Source organism: Melanerpes formicivorus, unplaced genomic scaffold (assembly GCF_026170545.1).
Source record: "Melanerpes formicivorus ecotype bairdi unplaced genomic scaffold, bMelFor1.0.p_v2 SCAF_109, whole genome shotgun sequence".
NCBI lineage: Eukaryota > Metazoa > Chordata > Aves > Piciformes > Picidae > Melanerpes > Melanerpes formicivorus.
Window position 1 is genome coordinate 906843 of NW_027142461.1, and position 25361 is coordinate 932203.

The following is a 25361-nucleotide window of genomic DNA, read 5'->3' on the forward strand; positions in this document are numbered from 1 at the left end:
ATGCAAAAACCCTGCCCTGGGAGAGGCACTTTAGCAGGAAGGGACCAGGTAAGACATGGCTGGCTGCATGAGCTGAGGAATGTGATGTTGTGCAAGGCAGGAGATTCCCAGTAGTTTTGTAGCCTCTTTACAACTCTCCAGCAACCAAATATGGGGATACTAGATCATCCCAGCTTCAGTAATGCCATCAGGGTCTGTCCTTGACCCCACGGTGACTGATGGGTTGCAGGAACTGCTCTTCCCGTAAGAGAGCCATAAAAGTAAATGACACAAGCAGCAGAGTAAGGGGCAGAAACGTGAGCCTCCACCCAAAGCAAAAGCAGATAGGAAGGTACCTGGCAATTTGAAACACCCAGGAGTGGAATCTGGGGCTTTTACTGAGCACTGTTTTGGGGGGGTGTGTACCTCAGCAGCAGGAGAAAGACACGGAAATGGATGTGAGTGAGCGTGAAGTGGGGCTCCTCAAAAGGGTGAAACTGATGATTTGGTGTGGATGGTGAAGACAGGGGTAAAAAACCTGAACCAAATCAAACTAACAAACAAAACCACAAACCAACCCATCCCCCCAAAAAAAAACCCCACAAAACCAAACCAAGCAAAAAACAAACAACCACACCCCCCCCCCCCCCCCAACCAAACCAAATACCCCAAACCCCCAAACCTGTTGTCACAGCAGGACTGTGGCAATTTTAAACACAAATTTGGGGCTTATGCAATGTGAGGCAGATGGCTCAGCAACACAGGCTGGTTGGACTGTTGGTTAAACAAAGAGACTTTGACATACAGTAAAGCCTCCAAACTGCAAATGAGGCAACAGAAGCTGAAAATTTGGGCTACAAAAGGCAGCATTTCCACTGGAGGGAAAAAAACTGCAGCTGCACAGCACTGGACAACTTCTTCCCCAGTCTGGCAGGCAACATTTGCCACTTATCACAAGTAACTTCTGCCAGGGGCTTGCTGTTACTCATGTAAGGACTTAGCAGGCTGGAATGGTCATGGATGTCTAATGTTACCTCCCAAGCAGACTTGGAGTGAAACTTGATGTGGAGACTAAATCCTAAATTCCTTTAGAAGACTCTGGAGCCCTGAAAACCAAGAGGCACCTCCCTGCTGCTCACAGCGTGGTGGGGTGGGAAAGAGACTTTTCGAGGCAAGTCATAGTATCATAGTATCAGTCAGGGTTGGAAGGGACCACAAAGATCATCTAGTTCCAACCCCCCTGCCATGGGCAGGGACACCCCACACTAGATCAGCCTGGCCAGAGCCTCGTCCAGCCTGGGCTTAAACACCTCCAGGGACGGGGCCTCAACCACCTCCCTGGAGAACTCATTCCAGGGTTTCACCACTCTCATGGTGAAGAACCTCCTCCTCACATCCAGCCTGAATCTCCCCACCTCCAGCTTCATTCCATTCCCCCTAGTCCTATCACTACCTGATATCCTGAGAAGTCCTTCCCCAGCCTTCCTGTAGGCCCCCTTCAGATACTGGAAGGCGACAATTAGGTCACCTCCTGGCTCACTTCTACCTAAACCTAACAAGAATTCTGACCCTGTCAGGAGCACTTTAAGGACAACAGATAGCTACCACAGCACTCTGAAAGAGGATCCTGTGATAATTCCTTGAAAGAAAACTAAGCATAGAGATGGAAGAGGCATCAAGCTGGTCTGTGTTCTGATGAGAAAAGACAAGGTGAAATACCTGTCAGTGGATGAACAGATTTAGCATTTATTAAATGATTTTTCTTCACATTTAGGATGACTCACAGAAATATCCTACAAATGCTTATCCTTCTGGAGTGACCCAGGACTATCCTGAACTTACCAAAATTGCAGTGCAAATGGTAAATAGCAGAGATGGTGAGGCATATTTCTGAGTGGTGTCAAAGTCCTTTTGTTAACAGTTTCTCCATGTAGTAAGATCCTCAGCCCAGCTACAGCCAAGTTAAGAGATGCTCTACTACAGACAATCATAGCAAAGCGAGCTGGAAAAGACCTAGGAAATTACCAGGTCTAGGCCAGTATGACCTGCAAAGCTGCTGAAAAGGCTAGGCCTAACCTGCTCCTAAAAGCTATCAGCAGGAAAATTCCAGCCTCTCTAGACAATCTAATCCACATTCAACTGTTTATCACTACAAAGCTCCCCTAATGTCTGATCTTCACCTCTTCTGATGTTATCTAAGATGATTAGCTCTTTGTCCTATGCACAGAGAACACAGAGAATCAGCCATTCCCTTTCTATTTGCATCAGGATTTGCTTCTGGTTTTGCTTTTTTTTTACATATTTGAAAACTTTCTGGCTGTTTCCATTCTGTTTTAAATGACAAAATAACCATAATGTTTTTTTTCCCCCATCATTTCTGCCAGGTGATGTTTTCTACATCCCTATGGACTCTTTGCTCATTTCAGACCTGGCAACAAATTATGTTGCCAGAATAATGAGCATGATAATCACAGAATCATAGAATTGTCAGGGTTGAAAGCGACCTCAAGGATCATAGAATCAGTCAGGTTTGGAAGGGACCTCTAGGATCATCTAATTCCAACCCCCCTGCCATGGGCAGGGACACTTCACACTAGATCAGCTTGCTCAGAGCCACATCCAGCCTGACCTTAAAAACTTCCAGGGATAGGGCTTCTACCACCTCCCTGGGCAACCTGTTCCAGTGTCTCACCACTCTCATGGGGAAGAACTTCTTCCTAACATCCAATCTGAATCTACCCATTTGTAGTTTTTTTCCATTCCCCCTAGTCCTATCATTACCTGACACCCTAAATAATAGTTTCATAGTTTCATTCAGGGTTGGAAGGGACCACAAGGATCATCTAGTTCCAACCCCCCTGCCATGGGCAGGGACACCCCACACTAGATCAGGCTGGACAGAGCCTCATCCAGCCTGCTCTTAAACACCCCCAGGGACGGGGCCTCGACCACCTCGTGGACAACCCATTCCAGGGTTTCACCACTCTCATGGTGAAGAACCTCCTCCTCACATCTAGCCTGAATCTCCCCACCTCCAGCTTCATTCCATTCCCCCTAGTCCTATCACTACCTGATATCCTGAGAAGTCCTTCCCCAGCCTTCCTGTAGGCCCCCTTCAGATACTGGAAGGCGACAATTAGGTCTCCTCGGAGCCTTCTCTTCTGCAGACTGAACAGCCCCAACTCCTTCAGTCTGTCCTCATAGGAGAGGTGCTCCAGCCCTCTGATCATCCTCGTGGCCCTTCTCTGGACACCTTCCAGCACCTCCACATCCCTCTTGTAATAGGGGCTCCAGAACTGGACACAGTACTCCAGGTGGGGTCTCACCAGGGCTGAGTAGAGGGGGAGGATCACCTCCCTCGACCTGCTGGCCACACTTCTCCTGATGCAGCCCAGGATCTGATTGGCTTTGCAGGCTGCAAGTGCACACTGAGAGCTTATGTTGAGCTTTTTGTCCACCAGCACTAAAGGTTTAGTGGAGCCACTAGAAATAAAAAGAGTGATCCATGTGGCTGTTTCCTGTGGCATAGCCAAACCCCCATACCAGCACCATAACCACTCATAATCAGTACTGTGGTTAGCCTTGCTTGGCAGAGCAGGTCACTCCCAATTGTGCCCCTCTAGCTGCTAAAGCACCTGTAGCTGGCAGTGATCCTTTGGCCATGTAGAGACCAGGCTCCAGGAACACTACCTTGACTGGGCACCTCCCTGAAGGTCCAACATCAGTTGCCTCACTCCACCCACTGAGAGGAGCACATTGGGTTCATGTTCATCAAGTTAGCAAGGGCCCAAATGTTTGCAAAACTCAGTTTTGAACCTTTGAACACTATCAGAGTGCAAATAACAGCTGCATGTGTATGTTGGTACTTTAATGCATGCATTCATCTGCAGCAGAAACCAGATCTCTCTCTGTGGCTTGGCTACAGCACTGTCATCTATCAAAAGCCAGTCATATTTAACAGAAGAAAAACAAACCAGGAGAGTCCAGTGGAGAGCTATGAACGTGATGAGGGGTCTGGAGCATCTCTCTGATGAAGAAAGGCTGAGAGACCAGGGGCTGGTTAGTTCTACAGGTTTAGCCTGGAGAAGTGAAGACTAAAAGGGCAATGCATACCAATCTCTAAAGCACGGGGGCCAAGAGGATGGGACTAGACTCTTTTCAGTGCTGCTCAGTGATAGGACAAGGAACAATAGGCATAAACTGAAGGTTCCATCTGAACATGAGGAAAAAACTCTTGTGAGGGTGCTGAAGCCCTGGAGTAGGCTGCCCAGAGAGGTTGCAGAGTCTCCTTTGGAAGAATTCAAAACCCACCTGGACATTGTGATCCTGAGCAACCTGCTTTGGGTAACCCTGTTTTAGCAGGGAGGTTGGAGTAGACGGTCTCCAGAGGTCCCTTTCAACTCCTACCACTCTGATTCTCTGGTAACTGCGCCCCCACAGACTGCCTGTCCTCTATTAGGACACAGTTAATTACGTCTTGCTTTCTCTGCACAGGAGGATAAATGAGCATGGAAGAGAGTGCTGTGCTGCTGCTCCTGAGAAGCTGATGAGGAGTAGTTTGCACAGAGGTGAGAACATGCCTCTGCTTGATATTAACTGGGGAAGGAAGCAGTAGAGTGCTCTGCTTTGGACCAGTAGCAAGTCTGACTTGCAAAATGCACTCTGCTAGAGACCAGGCAGGCTTAGCTATTCCTGAAACCTTTCTATCTAAACGTCTGCAGCAAATTCAGACAAATAGTGAAGCTCCTGAAGCACTGAAGAGGTTCTGCAGGTGGAGCCTGAGAGCACCCCAAGGCAAAAAGCAGCTGAGATGGTGCATTGCCTGGCCCTTGCTGTGTGGTGCAGAGAGATGTGCTCACTGACTGCGTACGATTCGATTACTCGAGGACTTTACTGGACCATGTGAGCTGAGCTAGCGTTTGCCTTGATGTGTGCTTCTGTCTCTCCTCCCATTTGCTGAGAGCTGCTGCTGCATTGTGACTGTCCTGGTGTTGGTGCCTCTGCCTGGAAGCTCCTGTTTCAGGTAGGCTTGTATTTGATTCTCTTTGAACTGCCAGGTGATTGCTGGCTGGGAAGCACAGGAATGGCAGGGACTGCTCTGAACAGGAAAAAAGGGAGGGCAGAGAAGAGAGAGAAATAAACAGCTCCTGTGCTCAGACCTTGCTTTCCATCTGTGATACAGCACATAGATACCTGCCAGCTTAGGTGGGGCATGTAAGGCACATGCTAGAAAAGATTGCTGCCAGACAGGACTGCTCTTAAAGGAGTGTTTTGGGGAGACAGTATATATCGCATGACATCCCAGGGCAGGGCAAGACCAAAGAAGCTTCATCTTGGTGCAAGAAGGTGTGAGGGGTGAGGAGATCCTTCACTTGGGCACAAAGCTTCATCTTGACGCAAGAAGGTGTGAGGCATGAGGAGATCCTTCACTTGGGCACAAAGCTTCATCTTGGTGCAAGAAGATGTGAGAGATGAGGACAGACTGAGGGAGTTGGGGCTGTTCAGTCTGGAGAAGAGAAGGCTCTGAGGAGACCTAATTGTGGCCTTCCAGTATCTTAAGGGGGCCTACAAGAAAGCTGGGGAGGGACTTTTTATCAGGTAATGATAGGACTAGAGGGAATAGAAGAAAAAATAAAAATAGGTAGATTCAGATTGGATGTTAGGAAGAAGTTCCTCCCCATGAGGGTGGTGAGACACTGGCACAGGTTGCCCAGGGGGGTGGTAGAAGCCTCATCCCTGGAGGTTTTTAAGGCCAGGCTGGATGTGGCTCTGAGTAAGCTGATCTAGTGTGAGGTGTCCCTGCCCATGGCAGGGGGGTTGGAACTAGATGGTCCTAGAGGTCCCTTCCAACCCCAACAATTCTATGATTCTATGAGGAGATCCTTGCTTACCTAACCAGAAAAACAACACTGAAGAGAAACTGATTGCTTGCAACAGCCTCACTGTGATTTTAACCACAGTGTCAATTCAAACTCACAGCTTTGCAGGCAAGGGTCACAGAAAAAGGAATGTAATGATACAAAAGATTTTATCCTGACAACAAAACAGACCATGCCAAGTGACTCCAAACAGATGTGAAATCTGGATCAGGAAATGGAGACCCATGAGTTGAATTGAAAATGGATTTAATGAAATGACCAAACTAATACCAGTGCTAATATAAAGTATATAAAGTTATACTCAGCCCAGCAAAGGTACAGTAGTCACAATAAACAGGAAAGCAGTCCTTGGGAGCAGGGTCAGGAGCCTGAACAAGAGCCCAAGCAGGAGAGCCCTTCCTCAGCAAACTTCACCCTTTATACCTTGCATGGTATTTCTGGGCTGGGATACACCTGTAACCAACTCAGATCAGCCACCCTGGCTGACTCCAAACTGCCAGCAGCCTACAGCCCATGGCTGGCCAAGGATTCTGTCCCAGAAGAACCAAGATAGCACCCAGAAGTTTACACATACATATACACACACAAACACGTCTCTCTCTCTCTCTCCACGCACATATATATCTATATTTTAGTTATTAAAATGTCTCCTAGCTGTGTAGCAGGTTACATGGTGCCTAAAATAGTTTTAAAATCATCTGAGCAGGCAGTTTCAAAGGCATCTAAATGCCTTGGAGGATCTCAGACAGCTACCTGTGCTCTCTGTCCCCAGCTGAGAACTTCACCAATGAGATTCTCGCTCCTGCAGGAATGTTGACACTTGGCCCTGGTTCTCCTCCTCCCACATTTTCCTAACTCCACATGGATGGAGGTCTCATGTAAAAACCATGGTATAGGGGGAGAAACAGTCTTGCAGCCAGCTGACCCAGTGAGCAGATGGGAACTCAGTGGTCTATGGATTGCACAGAGAAAAGCAAGAAGCTGCTGGCCTTATACTCACCTCTGGCCATGGTTGTCTGTGTTATTGAGGTGTTAGGCAAATGAGTGTTGCTTACTCCCTGCTATCAGACTGTGAAGGAGCAGTGCTTTGAAGCACTCTGGGCAAGTCTGTGCTCCCTAGGACAGCATTCACCTATAACTGAGCTGGGACAAATGTTCTCCTCATAGCAGAGTTTGCTGTAGCTTATTGGGTTTGGATAGTGGTCTCAGCTCATCTCTCTGAATCCTCTTTTAACAAGCTGTACTGTTGGGCTGTTGCAGCATTTTCCAGATGACTTCTCAGCAGTATCAGGTGAGTCTCTATTACTCCCTGGGACTTTGTACACCTCCATTCATCCTCTCAGCTCTACTGGAGCCATCCTCCTTCCAAAGGCACTGGTGTCTGTGAAGAAGGCTGCACTGGATCTTCATCGTGACCACTGGTATCCCTAGCCACCCATGCTGAGGAGTGGTTCTGCTGCTTGCTGTCACTGGGTAAGCTTGACTGACAGGTCTGTCGAGTACTGGTGCCTCTCCTGGGGGTCATTCTGGCTACAAGTCCTTATGAAGCTTCTCCAGTGCTCCTCTCCTCATTACAGCTTGTAACTGATGGACTGAAACCACTGCCTGCAGCCTTCAATCTGTTCGGACAGAAGATCTCGGAGACTGTTTGGGACCAGGATGGGAGGAAAGTACAGCTTCTGGGAGAGACTTGGCAGTGCCTGAGGTGATTTGTCTGCATGAGTTGGAAGGCAGGAGAGAGTACTTCTGCCTCTGTAGCATGCTGGACTGATAGATCAAAACATTTATTGGCATAATCTCATATCATCCAATACTGCCTCAGCATTACTACGCATTGGAGTAAAAGGACATGATGGTGGAAAAGTTTTACATGCTCATGGCAGGAGATCCACGTGGACAGATTCACAGTTGGAAGAGAGAGCTACCAAATATTGCACTTCAGCTGGAGCCATGCCACAAGCTCTCACTGCATAAGCATGTGGCTATCCCAGATGAGTGTGTGGCTCTTAGAACAAGGATGTCTCATCAGAAAGCCTAAGGTCAGCTTAAGTAGTTTAAATTGCAAGTTTCACTAACCCAATTTCTTGTGATGGATGTAAGCCTGGAGCTCATCACAACTCATCTGTGACACAGAACAGAAGCTACTTGGCTAATCTCAAATTCACAAATGAAGACAACTTTACTGCAGAAACCTGATGGCTCTGACAGACCTCCACACAGAGGCAAAAAAGATTCTCCTGCTTCTTATAGGTTAGAGTTGGTGGCCTCTCATGGTAGCAGGGTGTGCTGAGCAAGCCTCTCAGCATTCTGAAGCTGTGATGACTGATACACTTGGGTGGTTCAATGAAAAAGTTCCTGTAAGTAAAGAAAAATGGAATATTAGAAGAGTTTAAATGCATTTTCCTGTCACAGGATGCACACAGAGCAGGCTCAGCAGCCATGTGATACACGCAGGGAGACTGGGGAGGGAGCAGTTAAGAATATGCTCATGAATTGAATCTGAAGCCACTGAAATATGTAGTGCTGGCTGTTCTTTGCCAAGCAGTTATGCAACACATCTGTTTAATCTTAAGGGTGTAGATTCCCCCTCTACTCCACTCTGGTAAGACCCCATCTGGAGTACTGCATCCAGTTCTGGAGTCCCTATTACAGGAAGAATCTGAATGTGCTGGAACCTGTCCAGAGAAGGGCCATGAGGATGATCAGAGGGCTGGAGCAGCTCTCCTGTGAGGACAAACTGAGGGAGCTGAAGCTGTTCTGTCTGGAGAAGAGAAGGCTCTGCGGAGACCTAATTGTGGCCTTCCAGTGTTTTAAGGGAGCCTACAAGAAAGCTGGGGAGGGACTTTTTAGGGTGTCAGGTAATGATGGGACTAGGGGGAATGGAAAACAAAACCAGAATGAGTAGATTCAGATTGGATGTTAGGAAGAAGTTCTTCCCCATGAGGGTGGTGAGACACTGGCACAGGTTGCCCAGGGAGGTGGTAGAAGCCCCATCCCTGGAGGTTTTTAAGGCCAGGCTGAATATAGCTCTGAGCAACCTGCTCTAGTGTGAAGTGTCCCTGCCCACGGCAGGGGGCTTGGAACTAGATGATCCTTGAAGTCCCTTCCAACCCTAACAATTCTATGACTCTATGATTCCATCTACAATTTGTTCCCTATTTATGCTGCCTCCACATCACCCATGACTATAAAACTATTAATACTGAAAGTTAAGATGGCAGCTGCATACCTGTGCATCAGAGGGATGCATGCCTTCTCCAGAAGAAAGCAAGTGCAGCCAGCAAAACAAGATGTTTGTGGTGGCTGATCTGACCTCTTTGTGGTATTCCATAGCATCATAGAGCGGCTTCATTGGAAGGGACCTTTAAAAGTCATCTAGACCAACTCCCCTGCATTAAGAAGGGACATCTTCAACTAGAACAGGATGTTCACAGCCCTGTCCAGTCTCACTTGGAATGTTGCCAGGGATGGGGCTTCTAACACCTCTCTGGGCGACCTGGGCCAATGTTGCACCAAACTCAGTGTAAACAAATTCTTCCATCTGATCAAAATCTCTCCTCCTTTAGTTTAAAACAATTGCCTCTTGCTCTGTCACAACAGACACTGCTAAAAAGCCTGTCCCCATCTTTCTTATAGGCCCTCTTTAAATACTGAAAGACCTCAGTAAGGTTTCCCTGAAGCTGCCACTTCCCAAGGCTGAACAACCACACCTCCCACAGCCTTCTCTCACAGAGTGGTGCTCCAACCTTCTGACCAATTTTTGGCCTCCTCTGAACCTGTGCACACAGGTCCATGTCTCTCCTGTGCTGAGGACTCCAGATCTGGATGCAGCACTGCAGGTGAGTTCTCACAGAATTCTATCCCTGCTGCACATGCTGCTTTGGATGCAGCCCAGGATACAGTTGGCTTCTGGGCTGTGAGTGCACATTGCCAGCTCATGTCCAGCTTTTCATTCACTGAGTGAGACCATTTCATCCATCAAAGTGAGATTCTTTTTCTGAGCATCAATGAGCACACTCAGATATTGATGCTTTGCTGTCCTGATTCTCAGTGTTTCACTCCATTTTTTTCTTATGCTGTTAATTTCCAGGCACAAGAATCTCTTCAGAGGCTGAACTTGTGAGTTCAACTTTAGCAGAATCCTGTAGAGCACTCATTGAAGATAAGGTGTCCTTTCTGAAAGAAAACACCTCAAAAATATCATCCAGAGAATGCAGTTGCATGGAGTATATCACACACAATACAGAATTAACCAGGTTGGAAAAGACCTTTGAGATCATCAAGTCCAACCTATCACCCAACACCATCTAATCAACTAAACCATGGCACTAAGTGCCTCATCCAGGCACAAACACAGGCTGGGCAGTGACTGGCTGGAAAGCAGCCCTGAGGAGAGAGACTTGGGGGTGCTGGTGGACAAGAAGCTCAACATGAGCTCTCAGTGTGCACTTGCAGCCCGCAAAGCCAATCAGATCCTGGGCTGCATCAGGAGAAGTGTGGCCAGCAGGGCAAGGGAGGTGATTCTCCCCCTCTACTCAGCTCTGGGGAGACCCTACCTGGAGTACTGTGTCCAGTTCTGGAGCCCCTATTACAAGAGGGATATGGAGGTGCTGGAATGTGTCCAGAGAAGGGCCACAAGGATGATCAGAGGGCTGGAGCACCTCTCCTATGAGGACAGACTGAAGGAGTTGGGGCTGTTCAGTCTGCAGAAGAGAAGGCTCCAAGGTGACCTAATTGTGGCCTTCCAGTATCTGAAAGGGGCCTACAGGAAGGCTGGGGAAGGACTTCTCAGGATCTCAGGTAGTGATAGGACTAGGGGGAATGGAATAAAGCTGGAGGTGGGAAGATTCAGGCTGGATGTGAGGAGGAGGTTCTTCACCATGAGAGTGGTGAAACCCTGGAATGGGTTGTCCAGGGAGGTGGTTGGGGCCCCGTCCCTGGAGGTGTTTAAGCCCAGGCTGGATGAGGCTCTGTCCAGCCTGATCTAGTGTGGGGTGTCCCTGCCCATGGCAGGGGGGTTGGAACTAGATGATCTTTGTGGTCCCTTCCAACCCTGACTGATACTATGATACTTCCAGGGATGCTGACTCCACGACCCCCCCGGGCAGCCCATTCCAATGGCCAGTCACACACAGAACCACTACATCACCTGCACCCTCTCAGCCAAGTAAGCTGCATTCCCAATCGCTTACGTCATGACCCTGTATAAGGACTTTGAGACCTCTGAGCAGCTCTTGAGGGCAGTGTACTTGCCCCAAAGCATTTACTGCATCCTCATTAATGCCAAGGCCTTGGCCTTTTTCCATCAGGCAGCGTAGCACCTTCTGAGATGCTCCCCCAATGACTTCCTTGCTTCTCAGGCTGAGCTGCTGGTCTACAGTGGTGCATCCTACCTGCAGGCTGACCTCCATTGCATGAGAGATCTGCTAGCCTCAGCTGTGTCCTGGCACTACCTGTTCAACACTTGCAGCCAGGACTTCCCCTTGAATCACAGAAAACGTGTGGTTGGAAGAGAATCAAAGATCATCCAGCCCAGCCCCTGACCCAGCACTGAAGGGTCAGCACTAAACCATGTCCCTAAGCACCAGGTCTACGCTCTGCTTGAACATCTCCAGGGAAAGTGACTCCACCACTGCCCTGGGCAGACCATTACAATGTTTGATAACCCTCTCTGTGAAGAAGTATTTGCTAGCATCCAGCCTGAACCTCCCCAGGCACAGCTTGTCAACATTTCCTCTAGTCCTGTTGCTGGCCCCCTCCTCGCTCCAATGTCCCTTCAGGTAGCTGTAGAGAGAGACTGTCCAGTTACTGAAAGGCCTTGTGGGGAAGAATTATCACCCCTGGGGTGCTGCCACCCACTCATGTCACTGCCTTCAGTGACAGCTCAGACAAACCTCCTTCTGAACATATCAGATGACTGGAACTGAGACCTTTTCCTTATTATCCATCAGATGATTCAACCCAAGAGTTGCAGTATAGCTCTCCTATGATTATCAACAGCCTGAATGCTTCAGGAGAAGGCATTTATTGCCTTCATTCAGACCACTGTCTGGAAAGGACTACTTTTAAATAAGCTTTTTTTTCTCCTCCTTTTTTTTTTCTTTCCCCCTTGAATATTATTTCCTTCTCTCCAAGGTCCACTTTAAAATTTGACAACTTTGAGTTTGTTTCAGTTAACACTTCACCTCTCCACACAGGTGTTTTTGCATTCAGATCCCCCACTGAACTGAAAATTTCTGGTGGCAAAACACAAAACTGAGCCTTTGTATATTTTTAAGGAGGGGTAGTGTTGGTTTGTTTTCTTTCTCTCCATTGTTTCAATCTCATCTTGAAAGAAAATCTCTTCTTCTGGTAAACCAGCCATGCCCCTCCCATGAACAGGTGGGAGAACTTGTCTTACAGGACAAACAAGAAAACAAACTAGGATTTCAGAGCAAGTCACTCTTGCATGCTGTCTTGTAAGCCCTATTTTCTTGCTGCTGTACAGGGTTAAGAGATCGCAGTTTCTATCCTGCCTGCATTTGCTCAGCAACTTCTCTCCTAACACTGACAGCTTAACCGCTTGATCTCTCATTCTTTCAGTTCTGTAAAATGACAAAAATTGCAACACAACACACACCCCCTCCAACCCCAAACTCCCAGCCCAAACCTAATTTACTGTTCAAAAAAATCCCAACAAACTAAATGAACTTGGAAGTCAAGCCCTGTGTCCACGGGTGGGACTTTTCAGGCAGCTAGGAGGGCTGCAGGTGCGGTGGCCACCACCAGAAGGCAGGGCTGGCCTGGCCATCAGGCACCAGTCTTCAGACAAACTGCATTTGTAACAAACAGGACCCCAGACCCGGCTCTGAATCAGAAATCAGTTGCACAAACAAATATTTAAAAAGGAAAAAAGTGGTAAATTCATTTTTCCCCCTCCAGTGCTGAGCTACTTTCCTCCCACTCTTTAATTAACTCACAAAACTGCCTCGTGTACTCATTTTGGGCGCTGGTGAATACTGTGAAGTCAGTAGTTTTGTATTCCTGGAAGGCAGTGCCTTCCAGTGTTCTTGTGGATGTCCCAGGGTGGTTCCTGTTTTGTCAGTCATTTCGCTGCTTTCCCACTGTGTCAGCATTTTCCACCTCTTTCCGCGCACCACATTTACTGCCATCTGTTACAATCAGGTTTTTAATTTGGGATGGTAATGCACATCCCAGGCCATTTACATTGTTTATCCCCTGCCATCACTGCCTCTTTTTGTCGTTTATAAAGTGCTATCTTTAGCTTAATCCTTCCTGAATTTTCCCCAGGACAAAGCCAGACATTTTGACACAGTATTTTATTTGATAACGGCCCAATATACAGGCTGGGAGAGAAATACAAGCCAGGAAGTCCTGCTTATAGCTGCCACATATCTCTGTGTATGGCAAAGTAGCTCTGCTGTCTTTCTGCATCTGAAATCAAAGTCACAGAATCACACAGAATCACAGAATCACCAAGGTTGGAAGAGACCTCAAAGATCATCGAGTCCAGCCTGTCACCACAGACCTCATGATTAAACCATGGCACCAAGTGCCACGTCCAATCCCCTCTTGAACACCTCCAGGGATGGTGACTCCACCACCTCGCTGGGCAGCACATTCCAATGGCTAAAGACTCTCTCAGTGAAGAACTTCCTCCTCACCTTGAGCCTAAACTTCCCCTGGTGCAGCTTGAGGCTGTGTTCTCTTGTTCTGGTGCTGGTTGCCTGGGAGAAAAGACCAACCCCCTCCTGGTTACAATCACCCTTCAGGTAGTTGTAGAGAGCAATAAGGTCTCCCTGAGCCTCCTCTTCTCCAGGCAAGTCATGACTCAGTATTTACAAACAACCATCCAGGAACAAACTCTCCTTAAAAATACAGAGCAAAGCAAGCAAATAGAAAGAAATGATCAACCCTGATGTTTAACCTCTCTCCCATCCAATATATCAAAAAACTTTAACACCCCCCACGCAGTATTATACAGTGCCTTTAGGGTCTTGTTTGTTGTTCACTGCACTTCAAGTTTACAATCAAAATAGTTATGCTATTGTGGCTGTAGAGGTACTGCACTTGTTGCTGTCTAGGAAAGGAACAGAAAAGCCAAAACAGTTACAAACCTCTACTTTGCTTTCAGCTTTATTCTTTAGAAAGGATGATGGCAGAGTCTCACCTACCATTTGGGCACCAAGGGCTTCTTGCACGGGCTGCAGTAATCAGCTGAAACTGTGTTTTACAGAGCTGCTGGCAAATCCCATTTAGGATTGTGGTTAGGGCTTAGGTTCCCTGTCTTTGCACAGATCCCATGGGAGAAGAGACCATCCCCACCTCACTTCAAGCTCCTTTCAGGCAGTCGTAGGGATCTCCCCTGAGCTTCCTTTTCTCCAGGCTAAACAATCCCAGGTCCCTCAGCTGCTCCTCAGAAGACCTGCTCTCCGCCAACTTCATTGCCATTCTCTGCACCCACTCCAGCACCTCAACATCTTTCTCCTAGTGAGGGCCCCAAAACTGAACCCAGTACTCAAGGTGTGGCCTCAGCAGTGCTGAGCATAGGGGGAGCTGATGATCTTGAAGGTCTGTTCCAGCATTTCTGATTCTATTTTTAACCCCTCAGTTAAGAGCCACTAGATGGAAGCTATCAAACATCTGAGCAGATTTTCTTCTCCAAGGCTACACAACCCTTTCAAGCATGCTGATCTTCCACAGCCTAGGCACGCCACAGAGAGGACAAAAACAAAGTAGTGCTCAGGAATATTTTAGAAACAGAAGGTAAAAGTTATGGGTATCAATCATCATGTCCTAAAAATCAAAGGATGAAAGCAAAACTATGAATGCTTCTTCCTGTAGGAGAAAGTTCTTCACAGAAAGAGTAATTTGCCCTTGGAATGGGCTGCCCAGGGTGGTGGTGGAGTCACTGTCCCTGGAGGTGTTCAATAAAGGATTGGACGTGGCACTTCAAGCCATGGTTTAATTGTTATGAGGTGTTAGGTTGGACTTGAGGATCTCTTGAGATCTTTTCCAACCTGGTTGAGTCTATGATTTGATTCTATGATTCTATTCTATGATTCTATGATAGTTGTATTGATGTGACCTAGTCATCACTCACAGGCAGTGGAAATCAGGATGACTGAATCTAAGGAGCGTGTGTGCCTCTCTTCTAAATGATGGCTCAAGGAGTTCCTCCTGAATAACAGCAATTTACCACCCAATTTATTAAGGCAGTGCTAATTTCAGGGTCTTTGAACAAACTGGACTGCAAACTGCAGCAATTCAGAAATGACAACGCATCATATTCAGACATCCTGAAGCATGGCTGGTAACCCCCTGGCAAGGGTCTGAACTGTCAGGAGCTGCCTGAGTCAGCTTATTCTGCATCTATAGCTGCTAACACCTCATAATGCAGATCTCTGCAGAAAGGCACCAAGAATTTACCTCCAGAGCAGAATTTCAGAGAGTCATGCTTTTAAAGAGGGAGGTTTAAGGTGTCCAACTTAAGAGGTCTGAAATCAGTCTCCCTCCCCTCCTTTACTCTATCAAGACTGAATATCCCTCAAAGTGAAACATCCCAAATGAAATAAAGGCATTCTCACCACTTTATGTGAATATTCAAAGTAGCCTGGAGTACAAACAAGATTATATTACATTGCTCAGGCTCCACAAGCGAATGGCAAAATACCACCTAACAGCAGAAGCAATAAGGTTGGCAGTTTGAAACTGCAGATATAAACTGCAGATATAACTGCAGATATAAAGTAGTGTTGTACACAAACAGACATTTTAAGACGGGGTTCTATTACCTGCTTAAGTCAAAACTCACCAAAAAAAAAACCATCACAGATTTCTGTCCAGCTGTGATTTAGAGGGTTGGTGGGTTTTTGTTTTGTTTTGTGTGTTTGTTTTCTTTGATGAGAAGTACTTCAGGTTCTGGTTTTCTGTAAGTAACTTAAAGTTTTAATTCTGTGACTGACTTTTGTGTGCGACACCTGCCTCAGCTGTCTCTTCTTGGTTTGAAAACAAAGAATGTTGCAATTAACCAGTGCAGAAGAGAGAAACAGGCAGCAGGATAAGAAAAAACATAGTCTCTGTTGCACCGAGGTAGGTTTATCACAGGATCACAGGATACTAGGGGCTGGAAGGGACCTCTGGAGATCTTTTGAGTCCAACCCCCCTGCCAGAGCAGGACCGTAGAATCTAGTGTAAGTTGCACAGGAAGGCATCCAGATGTGTCTTGAAAGTCTCCAGAGGAGGAGACTCCACAATCTCTCTGTGAACCTGTTCCAGTGCTTCGTGGCCCTTACAGTAAAGAAGTTCATCCTCATGTTGAGATGAAACTTCCAGTGCTGCAGTTTACATCCCTTACCCCTTGTCCTATCACAGGGCACAAGTGAAAAGAGGCTGTCCTTTCCTTCTCGACACCCAGCCCTCAGATATTTGTAAACATTAATTAGATCCCCTCTCAGTCTTCTCCAGGTTAAAAAGCCCCAGATACTTCAGCCTTTCCTCATAAGGCAGTGCTCTGTCCCTTAATCATCCTTATAGATTTCTGTTGGACTCTCTCAAGTAGATCCTTGTCCCTCTTGAACTGGGGAGTCCCAAACTGGGCTCAATATTGCAGATGAGGTCAAACCAGAGCAGAGTAGAGGGGGAGGAGAATTTCCCTTGATCTGGTGGACACACTCTTCCTAATGCACCCCAGGATCCTATTGGCTTTCTTGGCCACAAGGCACATTGCTGTCACATGGAGTACTCTTTGTCCACCAGGACTCCCAGGTCCTTCTCCACAGGGCTGTTCCTCAGCAGATTGCCTCCCAGCCTGTACTGGGGCAGTTTATTATTCCTCGCCAGATGCAGGACTCTACCCTTGTCCTTGTTGAACCTCATTTGGTTCCTCTCTGCCCAGCTCTCCAGTCTGTCCATGTCTTGCTGAATGGCTGCACAGCTTTCAGGTGTATCAGCCAAGCCTCCCAATTTGGTGTCATCAGCAAACTTGATGAACAGATGCTCTGTTCCCTTGTCAATGGCATTGATGAGGATGTTGAACAGCACTGGACCAAGCACTGATCCCTACTAGTGATTGACTCCACTAGTTACAGCTCTCCAGCTGGACTTGGCACCATTGACCACCAGTCTTTGGACTCTATTTTGTAACTAGTTCCTAATCCACCTGTCTGCTCTTCCATCCCACATTTCCTGAGCTTCCTCACAAGGATGTTATGGAAGACAGTGTCAAGAGCCTTACTAAGGTCAAGGTAGACTACATCCAGTGGTCTCTCTGCATCTACCCATTCAGTTATGATGTCACAGAAGGCTATCAGATTAGCCAAGCATGCTTTCCTCTTGTTAAATGCTTAATGCTGGATACTGGGGAAAATTTCCTCACCAAAAGGCTTGTCAAGCCCTGGAACAGGCTGCCCAGGGAAGTGGTGGAAGTACCCCAAGCTGGAGCAAAAGAGTGTGAGAAGAGCAGCAGCAGCAAAGAGGCATTACGGACTCAACCCCCGCTCCCCATCCCACCGGGAGTCAGGTGTGATGCTGGAACAAGCTGCCCAGAGAGGTTGTGGGGTCTCTGTCTTTGGAGGCATTCAACCCCCTCCTACACCCGTCCCTGTGCCATTTACTCTAGGTGATCCTGCTGTAGCACGGGGCTTGGACCAGATGATCTCCAGAGGTCTCTTCCACCCCGCACCATTCTGTCATTCTGCGAAGCTGGTAGGACGGGGGTGAGGTGGTTTTAGGTTGCTTTATTTCTGACTTTCCTCCTGTGTTACTCATTGCCATTAATCTTCCCGAAGCCGAGCCTGCTTTACCCGTGCAAGCGGCCGTTCCAGACCTTGACTCCCGCGGAAGCGCAGCGCCCGCCCGCAGCCCCCGCAACCCTCCCGGCGCCGGCTCCGGCCCTGGCGCGGCTGCCGACTGCCCGTCAGCGCCGGCGGGCGGGACCTCCGGGCGAGCCGGACCTCCGGGCGAGCCGGCAGCGCCGCCGCGGGGAGGGCGGCCCAAGGTCGGGTAGGCTGCGGCGGGGCGAAACCAGGCCGGGGGCTGCTGTTGCGGCCCCGGCTGCCCGCAGATGGAGTACGACTGGCTGGGCTTCGGCTACGCAACGCTGGTGGCGGCGGGCGGCCTCGTTGGCTACGCCAAGGCAGGTAGGTGCCGGGGGAGCGGGGGGGCGTCCTGCCCCTGCCCGCAGCCCCCTGCTCCGCCCTGCTCCGTCGCTGTCGGCCGGACGGACCTCGGGGGTTTAATTCCCGCCGTGGGAGCTGTCGGGGTGCCTGCCGCCGCTCTGAGGCCCCTCCGAGGGCTGCCGCCTCGGCCGCGGGGAGCTCAGGGTCCTGGTCTTCCTGGGATGTGATCCCGGCGAGCCGTGCTAAGGCCGTGCAGCGTGCTCGGCTCTCGTACTGGTAAACAAACTTTGCTCCGGTGTCTTCTGTTTAGATTATTTCTGAGGTTTAATGAAGAGAGGCTGAGAGACCTGGGGCTATTTAGCCTGGAGAGGAGGCGACGGGAAGGGTGTTTTACCAGTGCTTACCCCTGTCTATAAGGCGGCGGAGGGGGCAAGTGGGTGGGACCACACTCTTCTGTGATGTTTAGCAGCAGCAGGACAAGGGACAGTGGACACAAACTGGAACACGGGGTAGCATCTGAATGTGGAGGGAAACATCTTTCCTGTGAGGGTGACAGAGCACGGGATCAGGCTTGTGTTTGGTTTGCAGACTAACTTCCTATGTGTTCTTTTACTGACCACTTTACCTTTTTATTCTAGGCAGTGTTCCATCACTAGCTGCCGGTCTTCTCTTTGGCGGCTTAGCAGGACTAGGTGCTTACCAGCAGTCCAAAGACCCAAAGAATGTGTGGCTTTCCCTCGGTGAGTTTGTTTCACACCCTAGTACTGAGCATTGATGGTGGAAGTGGGAACAGCAGCCCTTTTTCTGCAACGTTTCAGCTCATCTGTGCCCTTCTATTTGTACAAATGCTTTAAGTGGTGACAGGACCTTCATGCCTACAGCCATGATGTGTTTGTGTGCAACTACTGTACCAGGTTCTGAAACCTAGGTTGTTCTTGAAGGCAGAGTTAGTGAGAAATACTTATTTCCTTTCCCAAAACTGATACCTTGTTAAACTAATGAAGACACAGAAAAACGATTGGTTGTGAAAGAGCATTTTTAGCCTGTGGTGATGCAGTAAGTATTTTGGCAATAGTGACTGTGACAAGCAGTGTGTAGCGCTATGGAATATTGATTTGTACAAGCATCTCAGAAGACCAGTGTGTGGCATCATACACTCTGGAAGAGCAGATGAGCATCTTACAGTAGATGAGACAAGAAGTTTTTGTGGATTTAGCTTGCAGTTAACCTCTCAGGTGAAAGATAAAATGACAGTAGTAGGAAGTATTAGAAAGCACTAGATCAGGTGAACCTCAGGGACTTACCTCCATGGTTGCAGGGCTTTAATAACCTGTTAAACCAGTATCTGCCAAGAACTGATCTTGCCTCTGGGAACCAGGTTAGCCTAGGAGACCTAGTTCTGTAACTGTGTTATAGTATTGTTAATGTTATGACACGGTAGCATTACAGTGATGTAAGACTATTTAAGCCAAAAGGACTTCATCATGTGAAGTGCTGAAAGGCTTCATGAAACCTCTGGTTGATACTTCAGAGGACCCAGCTGCCTTGTCATTAAAGAACTTGAGATGCAAACCACAGCTCAGTTTCCATTTGTGAACTGTCTCTTCCACTGTAGACTTGGTAGTTTGGGGAAGAGGAGATCGAGGGGAGACCTCACTTTCTACAGCTGCCTGTAAAGAAGTTGTAGCAAGGTGTGGGTTGGTCTCCTCTCCCAAGATAACAAAGTGACAGAGCAAGAGGAGACAGCCTCTTCTTGTGCTAGGTGAGGTTTGTATTGGATATTAGGAAGAATTTCTTCACTGAATGAGTGGTTAAGCCCTGGAACAGGCTGCCCAGGGAAGCCATGGAGTTGCCATCCCTGGAGGGATTTAAAAGCCATGTAAATACAGTGCTGAGGGACATGGTTTGGTGGTGAGCAGGCAGTGCTGGGTTAATGGTTGGACTTCACGATCTTAAAGATCTCTTCCAACCAAACCACCTGGGTGCCATGGGAGCAACTGTACATGTCCAGCATGAGTTTTCAGCATCATGACAGAAGGATCAGCAGCTGCTGTGTATCCTGATGTGGTGCATGTCATGCTTTCAAAGTGCACCACTTGAAAGGGGTGGTGTGGCCCAGCCACTATTCATCAGATTATCCTCATCCCTGCTGCAATGTGCAGTTGTGGCTCCCACTGAGCTTTAGGATGGTCATGGTACCTCATGGGTAGAAATCCAGAAGAACTGGGACAGAGTATGTTTAGAGTAGCTTTTGCCTTGACTGATGCAGACAAACTTCAGGCTTTGGAGGAGGGTATAGATCACCTTCACCTGCCTTTCTTCTTCAGGGAAACAATGGCCCTATAACTTCTCTGTGAATACTGATGGATTTCTCACCCCCCTCCCCCCCAAACTATATGATTTAGAGTTGTGTTTAAAATATTACTTGCTCTTTCAGTTTGATCTCTTTGCTTGCTGTTTGCTAATTTGTACTTTCAAGTGAGGTTGTTTTATTTCTTGGTTTGTAGCATTTAATGCCACCTTCCAGTTCAGATGTCACAGAGAAATGGAGCTGTAATTATATTTGCCTCCCACATGGTGAACTTTGTCCCAGACTTCTGGTAGTTTTGAGCCTGCTAAGGCCCAGCCCTCCCCTTTCCCAGCCTGGTCAGCAGGGGAATGGGCACTAGCTGTGCCAAGGTTCATGTAATTCCCATGGAGTAAATGAAGCTGAAAGGACACCAAAAGGCTAATGGCCTGGGTTTATTAGGTTGAACTGGAGCAGAGGGAAAAGGGGAGGGGAAAGCAGTGGGAAAAATATATATCAAAGGGAAAGGATATCACTGTTTCTCTGGCTTGAAAATGCTGGCATTGTCACAGGACCAGTTCCAAGCTCCTTGGCAGCGGTGGGGAGCAGGGCTGTGCCACGTGGTCCCCTCTAGGCCGCAGGCAGCGAGCGGGACCAGGTGGCGCAGCAGCACAGCGGTGCAGGAGCGGCCATATGGCAGGCAGGAGCTGAACAGTGCAGGGCTGAGTGGAGTGTTGGGGATGCAAGGCTGTGCCACGTGGCCACTATCGCTTTGCCACTTGCTGCTTACTGAGGTGCAGGGCTGGGCAGAGTGTCAGGGAAGCAGGGCTGTACCATGTGGCCGCTGTTGCTCTGCTGCTGTTGCTTACTGAGGTGCGAGGCTGGGCGAAGTGTCAGAGATGCAAGGCCGTGCCACAAGGCTTCCTGCTGTGGGGCCGTGCAGAGTAGGCCGTGCAGAGTGGTGGAGGGAGAGGGAGTAGTAGAGAGCAGAGTGGAGCGGAGCTGAGCGGCTTCCACCAGCCCCCTGCTCCCTCCTGCTTCCCTGGAAGTTTCCCTGTTTTTCCCTCAATCGCTGTGGGGCAGACCCCAGGCCGAGGGCACCCCTACCCCTCACTGGCACTGTTTGAGCCAACAAAACACTTGGGGCTTACAGAGCCAATTGGTATTCAAGGAAATAATTCTTCTAGAAATGAGAACTTGAGAGGAGAGTTAGTGATCTGCCCGGAGGACTGTAGGTTATGGGTTGTTAGACAGTAGTCAACCCTGATGAGATTTGCTCACTTCTCCTGAGCAGTGGGACATACAAAAGTAAGTAAAATGTTTGGGCATGCTGCTTTGCAGAGAGGAGGAAGGTGTGCCTGTGTCCTGTAGCCATCATCCTTTCTGGTTGGTACTGCTAAATTTCCAGCTGTTGTGGTGCTGCACTGCTGTTTCTGTTTTGAATGGTTCTGACTTGGTTTCCTCTCAACAGTGGCATCTGGAACCTTGTCTGCTGTTATGGGAATGAGATTTTACAACTCCAAAAAACCAATGCCCGGGATCATTGCTGGTGCCAGGTAGTCATCTGTCTTTTGTTTGCATCTGTAGTTTTGAAGAAACATTTTATTGATCAGTGGATTATATTGTTACATGGTTAAGTTCTGTGACAAATGAAATCTTCTGGTGGAGTTCAGCTGTATGGAGTGATGTTTTCTTCCTTGTTCTTTTGCCTCAATCCCCTCCCCCTTTTTTTCTGTAACAACTCTTTGTTCAACAGTTTACTGATGGTTGGACGCCTTGGATTTCTGATCATGGAGAAGCCTCTTAAGCCATAACTCTGGAATCAAGTCACTTGAAGATTACATGATGGAGAAGTGAGAAGCCTGAAAAGTGTAACTGCCTAAATGTGCTACATGAAAGTGGAAAAGGCACCGCTGTCCATGCGCTCTATTGTTCATATCCTAATGCATGTGGGTTGTGTTTAAAGGACCGATACTGAGAGCCCTTCTCATGTCTTCCAAAGTGGTATTTGTCTTAACATTCTCTGCACTGTGATGCAAGAAAGTAAGAGTGTAGCATTAGTTTAGCTTCTGGCCCTGCAGCTTATGGTAGGCAAAGACCTCTTGGCACTTGTGTGTAGACAGTTGCAGGATTGAAACTTAAATGCTATACATCTGGACATGTCATTCTAAAATCATCTATACCTCCAAAACAAGGGGAGAGAAATTGCTGATTTGTCACTAGTAATTAATACAGCAATGCACTTACTACGTTCCTTCTCCCTTTCCTTGCAAGTTTATCTGGTCATGATGTTTGTCAGTCAGGGATTTTGTTCTCCCAGCACCGTGGGTTAGAACCTGGTCTCGCAAAACACAATCATGGAGCAGGCTCTCAAGGTTCTGCTGTAGTGCAATGAATGCACACCTGCTACTTGCAAAGTACTTGAAAGTGCCCAGCTAGATGTGATTAGTTTCACTTCTACAGTTACCATTAATGACTTAAAAATATGCTTTGATAATGCTGAACTGTAACCAAAGCTTTTGCATTTGATGAGAATTAAAAAGTTGTTTTAAATAAACCAACTAATTATTGTTACAAACTTCTGTGTTCTATACAACTATTCTTTCATCATTCACCTGGACAAACTGGGTAACAGTTTTGGTGCCTTTGCCTCTGAGTGTTTGGATCTCTTTGTGACCATGAATTGTACAAATCCTCTTTGTTCCATTCCCTGAATCTAGTGACCTGTAAATATACAAATCCCATGGACTAGGGGCAGCTGTAGAGAACAAAAGCACACAGACCACATATTCAAGACATGTATTGAAGTTGTTTGTTTTGAGAAGAGTCATTTCCAGTTTGAAAAAAGCTCTATCAATGTTTATTTGAAGACTAGAGGGCTCAGTTGATCAGCCTGTGTCCTCAGCTGGTTCCCTTGCTCTCTGAAATAATTCTAAAAGTAAACTTGCCATCCAGAAATAATCCTGGGAGCTGCACATAGACAGTAACATACCCCTTTTCTGGTCTGATTTAACTTATGTCCCCTTCTGCACAGATCCTGAGCTTCAGTTTATTCAATGTTTTGTCTTTGGTGGCAGGCAGTGGGATTGATCCATTAGATTGGCTGGATTCTGGAGTTGCTCAGACTTCTTTAAACATGAGGGTGACATTGTGTGCTCTTCCTTCCCTCCTTGTTGCAGTGGAACATGCAGGGTAGCGACCTTGTACTGCCCAAGCAGGAGGCGCAGAGCTGGTTCAGTGGCAGCAGCCAGCAGTGCAGTGGTTTGCTGGTCAAGTTTGTGGTGATGAGGCACAGCTGAGTTCAAGCCAGGATGCCAAGCCAATGAAGTTGGCTTTCAGATCAGCAGGAACATGGCCAGATATGGGCACAGTTCTGGCAAGGGTCTCAGCAGCATGCTCCCAGGCCAAGAGCAGACTTGAACACAGGCAGAGAGGTCTCTTGAGAAACTGTACTCAGGGCACCTTCCACTCTCCTTGTTCATCATCCTGCAGAGTTCAGGTGCTCACTTGACCTTACTTTTCCCTTTTACCTCCCTGCATAGAAACAAGGACTGTGCAGAGTCCAGGTGCTCACTTGACCTTACTTTTCCCTTTTACCTCCCTGCATAGAAACAAGGACTGTGCATGAGAGCAAATGTTTTGTTTACAAATGATCCTTTAGCATAGATGGCATTTTTCCACTGACTGAATCAGAGTTCAAATGACTGCACCAAGCCTATTCAGCCTCTTGCTACTGTCTTAGTGCTGTTTTTTCTTGCTGTTTTGCAAGGAGAGTTTTTTAATGCTTGTAACACTTCAATTATGGACAAAGAAAGGCTGTTATTTAGGTTATAAAGATCATTCAAAGCCTTTTTAATGTTCATTAGTACAGAAGGACAACAGGCTTCTTTGAGCCATATTTCATGCCATAAATAGTACCTGTTTCTTTTTCTGCTCCAGATGACTTGGAGACATGCTATGGACACATATTTGGCTAATTCCATGACCAGACTGTGCTTTTAACTAAGTTCATGGCATCTAGTACTAGAGATGAGTGATTAATGTATCTGGTTGTTACAATTATAAAACCCTGTTCTAGAAAGCCTGAAGTTGTCCTTTGTTGCCATAGCCAGTTAGGGATAAATTAAGACACATTCAAATAGCACAGGGACATCTGGTAGTACTAAAGGAATGACAAATACTTAAGCCTAGACCAATGGCAATTGATTTGAAACCTCTAATGCATTATTAACCAAATATCCCTATATAGCTTTTCCAGCATTAAAAAAGTATTAATTTTCCAGTGTTGATTTTCTTTAGGTGCCATTCTCATAACAAAATGCTTGAGATCTTGGCACAACTGGTTCCAATTAAACTGATTTCCAGTGAGTTACAGCAACCTATAGATTCTGGCACATGAAGTCAACAAGTGGAATTCCAATTTTAATGTGCAGTTACAAAAGCCATACAAATAAAATTCCTTTCTTTTTTTACAGTGCTTAAAGTAATCATTAACAGCTTCACATCTTCTAAGGCATATTCTCATGTTGTACTTCAAAACAGCAGGTTGAAAAGAACTACCCAGTCTAAAGCATCTTTCCCAAATGCAGTTGTTAACAGAGGTAGCCTAGCTGAACAACTCCAAAACAAATTCATTGTACATACAGCTGTTCCCCTTTGTGGGGTACTACTATAAAATTTAGCACAGAAGCCAGGAAAGGTACTGAAAGAATATATAAACATTGAGGTATTGCATTATGAAACTCAGCACAGAAGCCAGGAAAGCTACTGAAAGAATATATAAACATTGAGGTATTGCATTATGAAATTTGGTGTGTGTTTTCAGGTATCTTCGAGACCTAAACCAGAAAGCAATGTCTTAAGGAACAGCTAAATATCCTCCCTCATGTAGCCCAAAAAAAGACATGTAAAAGCAAGAGTTTCTGGTAATTTATACCTTTTTGGCTGATTCAGCCTTAAAACAACTGACAGGCTGCAGTGATTCAGGCTCCTTAAAATTTGATTGTGACACTCTCCTGGCGGGACAGATGTAAATCTCCACAAATCTGTGACTAAAAATGGTCCAAAGTTATTTATAGTGGTAGTAGTACAGTAGAT

The 25361-nt window shown here is 47.2% G+C and overlaps 2 protein-coding genes across 2 annotated transcripts; both read left to right on the plus strand.

The window, feature by feature from the left end:
* The first annotated feature begins 9865 nt into the window (after positions 1–9865).
* GCNT2 (glucosaminyl (N-acetyl) transferase 2 (I blood group)) lies at positions 9866–17865 on the plus strand. The gene is given in 5 exon segments (XM_068166873.1): positions 9866–9914; positions 9917–9973; positions 9976–10114; positions 10984–11357; positions 17648–17865. Coding segments are annotated over 5 exon segments (837 nt in total).
* Positions 17803–22842, plus strand: LOC137455765 (transmembrane protein 14C-like). Its single transcript, XM_068166850.1, has 4 exons — positions 17803–17998; positions 18616–18717; positions 21736–21820; positions 22021–22842. Exons 1-4 carry the CDS (start codon positions 17923–17925, stop codon positions 22076–22078), a joined length of 321 nt encoding a protein of 106 aa, XP_068022951.1. The 5' UTR covers positions 17803–17922; the 3' UTR covers positions 22079–22842.
* The last annotated feature ends 2519 nt before the right edge of the window (positions 22843–25361 follow it).

Coding starts and splice junctions, on each gene's coding strand:
- LOC137455765 (XM_068166850.1), top strand. CDS start 17,923: ATGGAGTACGACTGGCTGGGCTTCGGCTACGCAACGCTGGTGGCGGCG. Junction 17,999..18,615: donor CGTTGGCTACGCCAAGGCAG/GTAGGTGCCGGG, acceptor TTTTTATTCTAG/GCAGTGTTCCATCACTAGCT. Junction 18,718..21,735: donor GAATGTGTGGCTTTCCCTCG/GTGAGTTTGTTT, acceptor TCCTCTCAACAG/TGGCATCTGGAACCTTGTCT.